Genomic DNA, 12,794 nt, shown 5'->3' with positions numbered 1-12,794 from the left:
AAGTCATGAATGAAGTGAGTTATTAAATATATTGTTATCTCCAGTTGTACAAATTTGTTGAAAGGATATGGAAAGATTTTCTAACACTTTATTCGGATTTCAGCACAGAGAGGAGAGAGACTGTGTGGGATGGAGATCTGTGGCTTTGGGAGAACGTGAGAGGAAAAATGTTCTATAGAAATTAGAATTGTCTGTTCTGAGTTTTTGTCTTGGACACACAGTGATGATTTTTGGAAATCCCTTTTACAGGATATTAAAAGGAGAGGATTTGTGGACAGAAAACTCAAACCAAACATCACATCAACACCTGACCTACCTATCTAATCCCATTTACCAGCACTTGGCCCATAGCCTTGAATGTTGGTCAAGATGTCAAGGCCCATTGGTCCCTAATAGGCCCCACTCTTTCCCTGGTTATCCTCTTCCCATTGGCATTGAGAAAAAAATATTTAGAACCCTGCAGTTAAATCTTTCAGATACTGAATTGTAGATTTTTCACCAAATATCAATTTACCATTGCAGTAACAGTTCATAATTTTATTGTCAATGGGTTCTGACTGAAAGTTTTTGAAATTAAGGGGAAGGATCACAGATGATGCTTTTAAAAAGGGACACTGCAGCCCTGAAAATCAGTGACATCACCAGAATATTAAATTCCAGCCAGTTATAGGGTTGTTAACATCAGCAGAAACAAAATATTGCCAGACTATCAATACTAAACAAGCTTACAAGCAGCAAGAACAGCAGGATCCAACCCCTGCAGTCACTTATGAACTTGCTGATGTCACAGGAGGCATTGTGCCTGAGTGAATCCCTTCCCACACACACAGCTTTTGAATGGCCTCTTCTCAGTGTGAGTGCGTTGGTGGGTCAACAGGTTGAAAGACTTTGCAAATCCATTCCCACACAGCGAGCAAGTAAACAGTCCCTCCCCAGTATGAATTTGCTGGTGTGTGGTGAGGTTGGATGACCGACTGAATCCTTTCCCACATAAGGAGCATGTGAACGGTCTCTCTGCAGTGTGAGTACGTTGGTGAGCAGTGAGGTTGGATAACTGTCTGAAACTCTTCCCACAGGACGCGCAGCTGAATGGTTTCTCCTCAATGTGGATTGGCTGATGTCTCAGCAGGTGGGATGACACAGTGAATCCCTTCCCACACACAGAACAAGTGGACAGTTTCTCCTCACTGTGAATGCTGTGTTGTTTTTTCAGGCTGTGTGACTGGTTAAAGCTCTTTCCACTGTCAGTGCACTGAACACTCTCACTCGGGTGTGTGTGTGTGTGTCTCGGTGTTTTTCCACTCACACTGAAGTTCAAAATCTTTACCCACTGACAGAACAGACAAACGTTTCTCCTTCCACATTCAAAGTCTGAGGATATTCAGGTCCTGGTGAATCGAGTGACTCCTTCAGAAGATGTTTGGATTAAGTTTCACATCTGCAAACCCTTCCCTTCTAATACCCTGGAAAACGAGTTTATAAAAGTCATCACTGTCAGTCCAGGATAGAAATTCAGAACAGACAGTTCTAGTTTTAATGGAATATTGTTTTCTCTCTTGTTCCCCCAAAGCTGTAAATCCACGTCCCACACACTCTCCCTCCTCCCTGGGTTGAAATCCAAACCCATCTCACCATCTCCACCGTTTCTTTCCTCCACTCCCAGTTTTCTCCCTCCCACTCCTCTGCCTGGGTTCAGTTCTCCAGCTCCTGTCTGCAGACTGACAATAAAATCAATGAATTAGTCATTTTTCTTCCTGGTCACAGACACCCTCAAGCCACGTCCACTCTCTGTTCCATCATCAAGGTGGCCATACATGCGTCTGCTCCCAGATGAACCAAGATAACGGCCGTTAATCTGTGCCTGCTTCTGGAAAGAAGCCCCAAAGCTGCAAACGTGGGGACCTGCAGGTTCTTATTGGGGGTTTGGGGTCTCCAGCAAATGTTTCTGAATTCTCCCTGCCCACCTCCTAGGGTTTCCTTCCTTCACCGAGATCAGAGTCCTCACTGGTTTCAACTGCTGAACACCCTCTCCCTGGCAGGACTGTACTGAGTTTCCATACATACGAACATACGAATTAGGAGCAACATAGGCCATTCGGCCCCTCAAGCCTGCTCCACCATTTATTATTATCATTATCAGTAAGATACATGGTGAGCTCATGGTGTCTGGTATCGAGCTCGACAAAAAAAAATCACAGGCTCTTCTAAATATATTGGTCCCTCTAGACTGATATTAAAGTGAAACCCAGAACAGAATTGGGCTCCAGTTATTGAGACAGAGAGGGGCGTTTCCCAAGGAGAGGATTCACTTGTCTGTCCGAGCTGATGACAGCTACGCACCAATGAATGAGAGCTGCAGATAGTTTCTTTCTCTGGTTGGTTCCCTCTCCCTCGCTCTGACCTTTTTAGCTTGTCTGTCCCTTTGCCTTGATGACTCTCTGCTGGGTCAATCTCTCCTTGCAGTAAACATTCCCTCCGCAGTAAAACACATGGATATAAATACGGTAAATTGGGAGTGAAGACAGAATAGGACAAAACAGCGAGCAAGAAATGACGCGTAAACACCTCCAGGCGTCGTGAAAGTTACTTTGGAGTTTTCGCATTGATATCGGACTTAAAGTCAATCAATAAATATAGTTTCTGTTTGTCTCATTCAATAAGACAATCGTGATCAGACACTATAGCGACGGCGCGGTAAATATAAACTGCACGGGCATGGAAAGGAAATATGAGGCAAATTTATTGGACCAAATGATGGATCAAAATAAAATCCACATGTGTTTCCATGACCGAGGGTGGTTCCTTTGTGCTGCATTTGTATGTTTCACAGATGTGTCATTTGTGTTTGAGTGGATATTGAGATTTGTGTCCAAAGCCCCTTGTTGCACCTGATGAAGTGACAGATGTCGCACTAAAGTGCCGCGTATGGATGCGCCAGGTAATGCTGGCTTGCAGACCCATTTGTGTGGGGATAACTGAAAGTTCGTTGGATTAAAGTCTCCCGGGTGTCCCTGCCTCTCTGGTGTCGTGCCAGGTCACCGTTCAGCACCTCGATCCCACTGGCTTTACTGGTCAGGGTGAGCGACTGATGGGAAGCGCCGTCTCTCAAACACCACCCGATACAAACACATGCTCCGACCTCCCAGTTCATCATTGCGGGGATTTGAAGGCGGCAGCGTAACTGGCAGAAAGTAAAGCTCCCCTTCCCCACTCCGTACCGCGAGTATTGCAAGAGGAGCGTTCACATCCGGATCACAATCCAAATGAAGAGGCAGAAAATTGCAGCCTCCTTTTATAAACCTGTGTCTTATTCACACAGCACTTAGACAGCGACTCTGGAATGGTGCGGCCCATCAATGATCACAGCGGAACTGCCCTGTGAAAATCAAATCTGCACCCCTTAAATATTTCAGTCCAGCTCTGAGGTCCGGTCACCCAGTGCAGTCCAGGGCTGCAGTCTCCAGCTCCCCGTCATATAAACCCCCATCTCCAGGCAGCAGAACGATGGGAATCCTCCTTGTTTTCACCTTGTGTATCTGTTTACACCGTGAGTATCGATCAAACAAACCAACATTGTATGGATTAATATAAAGCTGCCCGAGTCCATTCCAATTACAGACACTGTCTGGGGTTTTAACCCCTTCTGTGGTTTGGCTCTGATGGTCCAGTAAACTCTCTCTGTTTAATTTCCAGGCTCTTTCAGTCAGTCAGTGACACAGACCCCGGCAGCGGTGATCAGGAAGGAGTGTCAGTCTCTCACCATCACCTGTGTTTTCTATGGCGGTTTTTTCGCTCGTCCTTTGACGGGCGCGGATTTCTTCAGACAAACCCAGACCGGGACAGAGCGGAAGCGGATCTCCAACGGAGGGAGATTTGTTTTATCGGTGAATGAAGCAGAAAAGACATTTACGCTGGAAATTCGGGATGTGAGAGTTGAAGACACCGCCACCTATTACTGTAAAGCTCAGTATAGGTCCAACATGCGGTACAGTCACAGTGGGGTAGACCTGAGCAAATACCTTTGTACGATCAGATTATAAATTCTCCGGACCCGGATAGTGAAATGTCGGGATGATGTTATTATCACTGTAATCTGGTTACATTTCATTGTAATTTCCACCATTCAGTTAGCTTTCTTTGATATTTCTCTCGGTTTATATGAAGCGAGCATCTCGTTCCCGGGGCCAATTGCTCAGAGCTCAGGGCCTCACAAAGAACAGTTTGAACCGACAGAAGCTTTGAAACATTGAATATTGTTTCTTTATTTTAATCCGCTGAATAACTGGGCAGTTTCTACTGTCTGATGATGATTTCCCTGCAGTTTGAAGTGTCAATGATTGTTGTACCGGAGAGACTGAGAGCGGGGTCACTGTGGTGAAAATAAGATTATGTGGATGGATCCGGGACGGTGGTGACTGTCACAGCCGGTAAGTGACTCCAAACCCCGCCGGGTTACAGCGTGTCCCAGGTAATGTTCACCATCAGTTTATTATTGATATCAGTGGAGTTTGGGTGGGATGTGGGAGTTGACGGAATCTGGACCATTATTGGTTTAACGGGAGCATCGGGGACAACATTAACATCACGGACTCACACACTCTGAATCGCTGTTAATGAGCACAGATTGTCGACAATCCGGACTCCACTCCCAGTGTTAACTGTGACCGAGGGCGCTCTGTCTGTCCCTTAGAGCCTGGAAGTGAGGTCACAGAGCTCTCTACTGGGCAGCTGATTGCAGTCCGACCTGAGCAATGTGAATGAGGTAACGGGTGAATAAACTCAACATAACTGTGGCCAGTTTGGATACCTGCAGCGGCATAGCTGACCCAGGAGAAAAGGGGGAGAGTACCACAAGGGACTTCAGATATAAGATGTGGATCCAGATGGAATTTTTATTATTGAGCAACCAGTGATTGAAATTAGTGACATTGCCCCCTGCAAGATATCTTAAATCAAGTCAGGTATTTAAAGCTTCCGATTGTCAACACCGGAATGACAATTGTTCTCTATTAGTTTCACTCTTCGAAAAGAACACTTCTTTCAATTGCCATCATAAACCAATCACTCTCATCCTTTTCTGCCCTCAGACCGAAATGTGGAAGTTTGGAATTGCAGACACTTCTCTATATTGAATGTAGATGTTTGAGAAATGGGATTGCTGTAATTTATCTGTATCCCTGATTACTGTGAATTAAAACAGCACAGCGCAGTGAGACAGTGAGGATGATGCATTAGTCTCATAAAGGAGAACAAGGACATAAGGAAACATTTATAAACTGGGGAATGTTCATTTAGAAGCAGCAAGAAATAATTCATCGAAAGGGGAAGGATTGGAGGATCTCTGGCCCATTCAAAGTACAATCCGAGCCCAGGGTAGTTGGTGAGGTGCATGGAGGGAAGGACTGAAATCGACTCCAGTTTGGAATGTTGTTTAAAGTTATGATCTCTTTGCTTAAGGAAGGATCTACATGCCTTGGAGGGAGTGCAACAAAGGTTAATCAGACTGATTTCTGGGCTAAAGGGATTGTCCTATAAGAGGAGATTGAGTAGTCTGGGCCTATGTTCCCTAGAGTCTAGAGGAATGAAATGTAATCTCATTGGAACATCTAACATCCAGGACAGGATAGATTCCCAGTGGGTATTTCTCCAAGCTGAGAAGTCTCTAACCATGGCCCACACTTTCAGAATAAGGATTCGGCCTTGAGAAATGAGAAGAAGAGAAATTTCATCAGTGAAACCATTGTTGTGAATCTATGACATTCTCTACCTTAGAGAGCTGTGGATGCTCAGTGGTTGAGTGTATTAAAGGAAGTGTTCAATAGATTTCGGGATACTAAAAGAATCAAATGATATGGGGACATTCCGGCAAAGCGATTTTGAGCTAGGAGATGAGTCAGGATATTATTGAATGGCGGAAAAGGTTTGAAAGGTAATATGGCCGCTCCTGCTTCTGTTTGTTATATTAACTGCTTTGATCTGTTACGCTTCTGAGAAAAGAAATCAGGAACAACCCATATCTCTGTGGAGAGAATGATCAGGCCGGGTCTCTTGTCTCTGGAGAACAGAGAAAAAGGAGAATTCATAGAAATCGTTAAGTAATGAACGGGTTCATTTGGGTGGTTGTGGAATAGCTGTTTATTTGTGGGTGAAGCTGGAGCCATTAACATAAGATAATCTCTAACAGAACAAATAAATACATGAAGAAGGAGTGTAAAAACAGGCAGATTAGAATGTGGAATTTGCTGCCAAAGGGAGTGGTTGGAGCAAATAGTATTGATGTATTTATGGGAAGACTTGAAAGTACAGTAGGGAGAACGGAACAGACCGACATAGCCACACCTGCTGATTTTTTCCAGGTATTTTTGTTTTTGTTTTGGATTTCCAGCATCAGCAGTTTTTTGCTTTTATCTTAGTGTTTAATTGACTGGCACTTCTCTTCAAGGAATGCCTACCTTGAAGAAGTTTTGCTCTTCTCTCCGTCAGGATTTTCGTGTCTCTCTTTTGCCTGTTCACCTTCATTGTTTTCCATTTCTCTCCTGTTTGAAAAGTTGTTTACTAAAACCCACTTTCACAGCCATATCTCTTTTCTCAGTGACTGTCTCTGTCTCCGACTTACCCCACATGGATTTCAACTGAAATTCCATCCCTCATGTTTCGAACCCACCCAGGATTACAGGTATCTCCGGGACATACAATGCTCCTCGGACTGCTATTCCCGTCACATTCTGAGATCCACACTCAGTGCCATGCGCCGCCATATGAACACACTCGACCTCTCCGTCCAGCAGCACCGCCACCCCCTTTCTCAAAGCTGCGTGTGCCCTCAGTTTCATTTTATTCTTCATCTCATCTGACGCCTCAACAAGAAACTTTGTCTCTTTCTTTCAGGTGCAAAGGAACGCAAGCTCCAACAACTCATCAACATCAACACCCATCCTGGACCCTCCACCCCTGCCTGTCCCTCTGGCCCCATCCCGTCTTCCAATCCCACCCCCGGCCGTGTATTCACCATACCACCTGACCTTCCCCTCTCCGATGCTGAGCGGTCAGTGTTCAGCAAAGGACTTAGTTTCATACCCTTATGCACTCATCTCAATGAATTTTGGGCTTGGCACATTGCTGAACTCTTCTTCCGCCGCCTTTGTCTCCGTGCCCACTTCTTTGGGCAGGAGTCCTCTCCCCATGCAACAGATCCCTTTACCCACCTCCAATATTCTCTCTCCACCTGGACCCCTCCCTCTGGATTCTTACCTTCTCTTGATCTTTTCATTGAGAACTGTCGGCGTGACAATAGTCATCTCAATTTCTCTGCTCCACTCACCCATTCTAACCTGTCTCTCTCTGAATTTGCTGCACTCCGTTCTCTCAGGTCCAACCCTGACATTGTGATCAAACCCGCTGACAAGGGTGGTTCTGTTGTTGTCTGCCACACTGACCTCTACCTCGCAGAGACTGAGCGTCAACTCACAGACACTTCCTCCTTCCTCCCCCGGACCATGCCCCACCACTGAACATCACGCCATTGTCTCCAGGACTGTCATTGAGCTCATCTCCTCTGGAGGTCTTCCTTCCAAAGCTTCCAACCTGATAGTCTCCCAACCTTGGACCCCTTCTACCTACTACCCAAAATCCACAAACAGGACTGTCCCGACAGACTGATCGTGTCAGCTTGTTCCTGCCCCATGGAACTAATTTCTTGCTATCTTGACGCCATTGTCTCTCTCCTTGTCCAGTCCCTTCCCACCTACATCCGTGATTCCTCTGACACCCTACATTATATCAACAATTTCCAGTTCCCTGGCCCCAAATGCCTCCTCTTCACCATGGACTTCCAATCCCTCTACACCTCCATCCCCCACCGGGATGGTCTGATGGCTCCCTGCTTCTTCCTCAAACAGAGGCCCGAACAATCCCCATCCACCACGACTCTCCTCCGTCTGGCTGAACTTCTTCTCACACAGAACAATTTCTCCTTAAACTCCTCTCACTTCCTCCAAATAAAAGCTGTGGCTATGGGTACCCGCATGGGCCCCAGCTATGCCTGTCTCTTTATGGGGTATGTGGAACATTCCTTGTTCCAGTCCTACTCCGGCCCCCTTCCACAACTCTTTCTCCGGTACATCGATGATTACTTCGGTGCTGCTTCATGCTCTCGTCTGGACCTGGAAAAATTTATTAATTTTGTTTCCAATTTCCACCCCTCCATCATTTTCATATGGTCCATCTCTGACACTTCCCTTCCCTTCCTTGACCTCTCTGTCTCAATTTCTGGTGATAGACTGTCCACCAATACCCATTAGAAGCCTTCCGACTCCCACAGATACCTCGACTACAGCTCCTGACACCCCGCTTCCTGTAAGGACTCCATTCCATTTTCTCAGTTTCTTTTGCCTCCGTCGCATCTGTTCTGATGATGCCACTTTCAAAAACAGTTCCTCTGACATGTCCTCCTTCTTCCTTAACCGAGGTTTTCCACCCATGGTGGTTGACAGGGCCCTCAACTGTGTCCAGCCCATCTCCCGCGCATCCACCCTCACACCTTCTTCTCCCTCCCAGAAAAATGATAGGGTCCCCTTTGTCCTCAATTATCACCCCACCAGCCTCCGCATTCAAAGGATCATCCTCCGCCATTTCTGCCAACTCCAGTGTGATGCCACCACCAAACACATCTTCCCTTCACCCGCCCCTGGCAGCATTCCATAGGGATCGTTCTCTCTGTGACACCCTGGTCCACTCCTCCGTCACCCGCTACACCTCAACCCCCTCCCACAGCATCTTGCCATGCAACCACAGAAGATGCAACACCTGCGCCTTTACTTCCCCTCTCCTCACTGTCCAAGGGCCCAAGCACTCATTTGAAGTGAAGCATCATCTCACTTGTACTTCCCTCAACTTAGTCTACTGCATTTGTTGCTCCCAATGCAGTTTCCTCTACATTGAAGAGACCAAACGCAGACTAGGTGACTGCTTTGCAGAACACCTTCGGTCTGTCCGCAAGCATTACCCAGACCTTCCTGTCGCTTGCATTTCAACACTCCACCCTTCTCTCATGCCCACATGTCCGTCATTGGCTTGCTGCATTGTTCCAGTGAAGCTCAACCCATACTGGAGGAACAGCACGCCATCTTCTGACTAGGCACTTTACAGCCTTCTGGACTGAATATTGAGTTCAACAATTTTAGATCATGAACTCTCTCCTCCATCCCCACCGCCTTTCCGATTTCCCCCCCTCCCTTTTTGTTTTTTCCAATAATTTATTTAGATTTTTCTTTTCCCACCTATTTCCATTATTTTTAAATGTCTTTCCATCTATTGTTTTATCTCTACCTTTTAGCCTTTTTCGATTCCTTCACTCCACCCCACCCCAAATAGGGCTATCTACCTTGCTCATCCTGCTTTCTACCCTTAATTAGCACATTCCTTTAGATAATATCACCACCTTCAACACCTCTTTGTCCTTTTGTCTGTGACTACTTTTGGTTATCTCCACCTGTCACTGGCCCTCTATCCATCTCTTCGTGTCCCACCCACCCCCTTAAACCAGCTTATATTTCACCCCTTTTCTATTTTTCCTTAATTCTGTTGAAGAGTCATGTGGACTCGAAACGTTAACTGTGTTCCTCTCCACAGATGCTGGCAGACCTGCTGAGTTTTTCCAGGTATTTTTATTTTTGTTTTAGACCGACGTGGGGGGTTGACTGGAAATTATCAATTAGATTTCGGGTGCATGGGGAATGGTCTGCAGTAACTACACAGGGATAAATCATTTGAGCCGAATGGATTATTCATCTTTAGGCAGATACTGTGTAAAGTAAAACGTAGGGAAAATTCCAACTAGACAGCCCGTGAATCACTAAATGGGCGGAAAAAATTGCAATTGTCCGGGAGGCGGAAGAGGCAGTTCCCAGTAAGTAACAGTAAAACCACAGCGGAAACTGAACAGACTGAAACCAACCGACAACTGAGAGAGTTTGGGACAAGTTCCCTCGATTGCAACGTTCTCATGCAAGAAGCACAAACGGTACAAAGGAAATGTAGAATTTTGCAAAGAAATACTGATTGAAAGACAGTCAATCAATATTTCACTTTACGATTACTTTTACAGAACCTTGGTCTCTTAAATTTAAGCTGCTACAATCTGAGTATTAGTAATAATGATAGCAATATGTATCCGTGTTCCCACATTGCAGACGATGACTCGGGTGATCGGCCTCTTAGAATTCATGTTGCACGCAGATCACTGTCACTACCTGCTGAAGGGAAATCTCATTTTATTAAATGTGTTTTAAAGTACAAGTTATATTTGTGGTAGCTCTGAGGCAAAACATGTTTACGTCATGCGCTGTTCTGCGCTGTTTCAGGCCTGTACCATTCAGAATCAGAAGGAATTTCGACAATATTTCATGTGCAAAACTTGTGTATGGATAGAAAGGTCTTTTCAGCTCTTTATTTTCTTTTCCGCTGAATCAGATGAGGTTTATATCTTCGATTGCACATTGGGGATCAGCGGCAGCTCATCGGGTGCTACTCAAATGTCGATTCAACACTCGACGACGTTTGAGTGACGTACGTTCGTCCAAAACCGTGTGAGGTCCTGTGCTCCTGAAGTCGTTCGTTGGCCCGTTTATGCCCATTGGGTACCTACCTGGATTATTCAGTAGCCGCATGTCTTTCTCCCCGTCAGTTTCCAGGAACATTTGACCGCGGCCGTTTCACAAGGCTTATTTCAACAGAACGTGTTGTTCGATCCGGGACAGTTTATACACAATGAAAAGATTTCACCAAGACAGGGAGTGTGAGATTTAAACCAAGTCCCAAACACAGTGTCCACACCCATTTCACTGTCCCTCTGTGTGTGGCTTCATGTTTTATCACTGGAACTGGAAACTCTGAATTATCCAGACCTGGAAATCAAACATTGCTTGCTGCAATCATCATTTCACCATTACTCTGTTGGACCGAATAGCCTTTTCATCTTCTGCAGATCCTGTACAATGTAAAACTTAGAGAAATATCCGCCCAGAGCACCCGGGACAGAATCAGTCAATGGGCAGAAAGAACTTAAATTGTCAGAGAGCCGGAAGAAGCAGATCCCAGTGAGTAACAGTAAAACCACTGTGGAAACTGAACAGACTGAAACCAACCGACAACTGAGAGACTTTGGGAAAAGTTCCCACGATTGTAAGAAGCGCGAACAGCACAAAGTAAATGTAAAAATGAAGGGGAACTGAATGTAAAGATTTCAAGTTAAATGGAAATGGAATAAATTAGACGCTGTTGATGGATGAAAATAGGGAAATGAAACGAACGGCTGATTGAAACTCCAGAGCAGTGTTAAACTCCAGTAAATAATTGACCTTTGACCATTGATGTTCACTATCAGTTTGGCCCAATCGGATCATTAAGCTCATCGCTTTTTTTTGGATCTTGCTGTGCGCAGTGATGCAATGCAGCTGTGTCGCTACCGATTAATTATTTTCGGCAACTGATTACGTCATTGATAATAAGAGATTCCTTCGGGTTTGTCTCTCACCAAAGAAAATACAAACAGAAATTTAATATACATCACAGAAACATCTAACACGGAAGGATGACATTCGGGCACTTGTGCATTGGCTGCCCCTTTAAAAGTGCAATCCAATTGTCCCCGTTAACCGGGCATTTTCCCCATAGACCTGCATTTATCCCTGTTCCAGCACAGATCCATCATCCATTTGAAAGTTACTGTTGAATCTGCTCCTACCACCCATTTTCACCATGCATTCCAGATCTGAAGAACATGCTCTGTAAAATAAATTATCATCCTCCTGTATCATCTTGACGACATTTAATAACCGTGAATATGGTTCGAACAGGCACCAAGTGAAGGAAATTACCGCAAAATCAAGAGCTATTAACAAATTCCCCCGGGTAAACAGTAGTTAAGCCAACAAATAATGTTTATTTTTTACCCTACAGGTTCCAGTTCTCTGGTATCCCGGAGTCCGCATCTCCAAACCGGTGCTGCCGGTGACACTGTTACTTTAAGCTGTGAATATTCAGGGTTCTGTCAGTACACAGTACACTGGTACGGTCAGTCCCCAGGACAGGCTCCGGAATACCTGCTTGAGAGACACATTTCAGGAGAGGAGAACAAAGAAAACGCTGCCGTGGGTAAAATTTTTGCTTCTATCGATTCTGCCGAGAAAAGCAGCCGGTTGAAGATCTCCAAACCACAATTGAGCGACTCCGCTGTGTATTACTGTGCACTGAGTCGACGCACAGCACAGTGATACAGAACTCGGAGACATCTGTACAAATACATGAACATGGTGGGGATTGAACTGCCTCCATAACTCACCATGATGCCCGGTGGATCCTGAAACACGGGCCCCATTTCCTCAGTGGGTTGAATGGTCATGAATATCGGTGTCAAACAGGTGAAAGGCAACATGTTATCAGAATAAGAATCATAGCAGCAACAGAGTCTCAGGCCCACAACAGTAACTTCATAAATCCTGGACCACATGGCATGGGACGCAACACATCCTCCGCGTGAACAATGAGGGAACCACCTGAAACATGCACAGGAAATTACATCTCTGCGAGGCATGAGTGGAAATGGTAGCTTCGATGACTGACTGACAGGTTGTATATCAATTTTCATCCCCCACCCCACCACCTAACCAACACCACACCGGCCTCCACACCCCCACCCCCGCCCCCGAATCAACATCACAGAAGTAGATCACCAGGTCATTCTCACCTTGTTGTTTATGGAAGCTTTCCGTGTGTAAATTGCCTGTCATTTTTCC

The 12,794-nt window shown here is 45.5% G+C and overlaps 1 gene segment (V, D, J or C); it reads left to right on the top strand.

Annotated features, from left to right (window-relative positions):
- Positions 1 to 3,504: 3,504 nt before the first annotated feature.
- LOC121270157 lies at positions 3,505 to 12,272 on the top strand. The segment is given in 4 exon segments: positions 3,505 to 3,547; positions 3,694 to 3,990; positions 4,386 to 4,427; positions 11,959 to 12,272. Coding segments are annotated over 4 exon segments (696 nt in total).
- The last annotated feature ends 522 nt before the right edge of the window (positions 12,273 to 12,794 follow it).

This window comes from Carcharodon carcharias, chromosome 27, assembly GCF_017639515.1.
Source record: "Carcharodon carcharias isolate sCarCar2 chromosome 27, sCarCar2.pri, whole genome shotgun sequence".
Lineage (NCBI taxonomy): Eukaryota > Metazoa > Chordata > Chondrichthyes > Lamniformes > Lamnidae > Carcharodon > Carcharodon carcharias.
The sequence above is the reverse complement of the archived record's forward strand: the minus strand, read 5'-3'. Positions and strand labels throughout refer to the sequence as shown.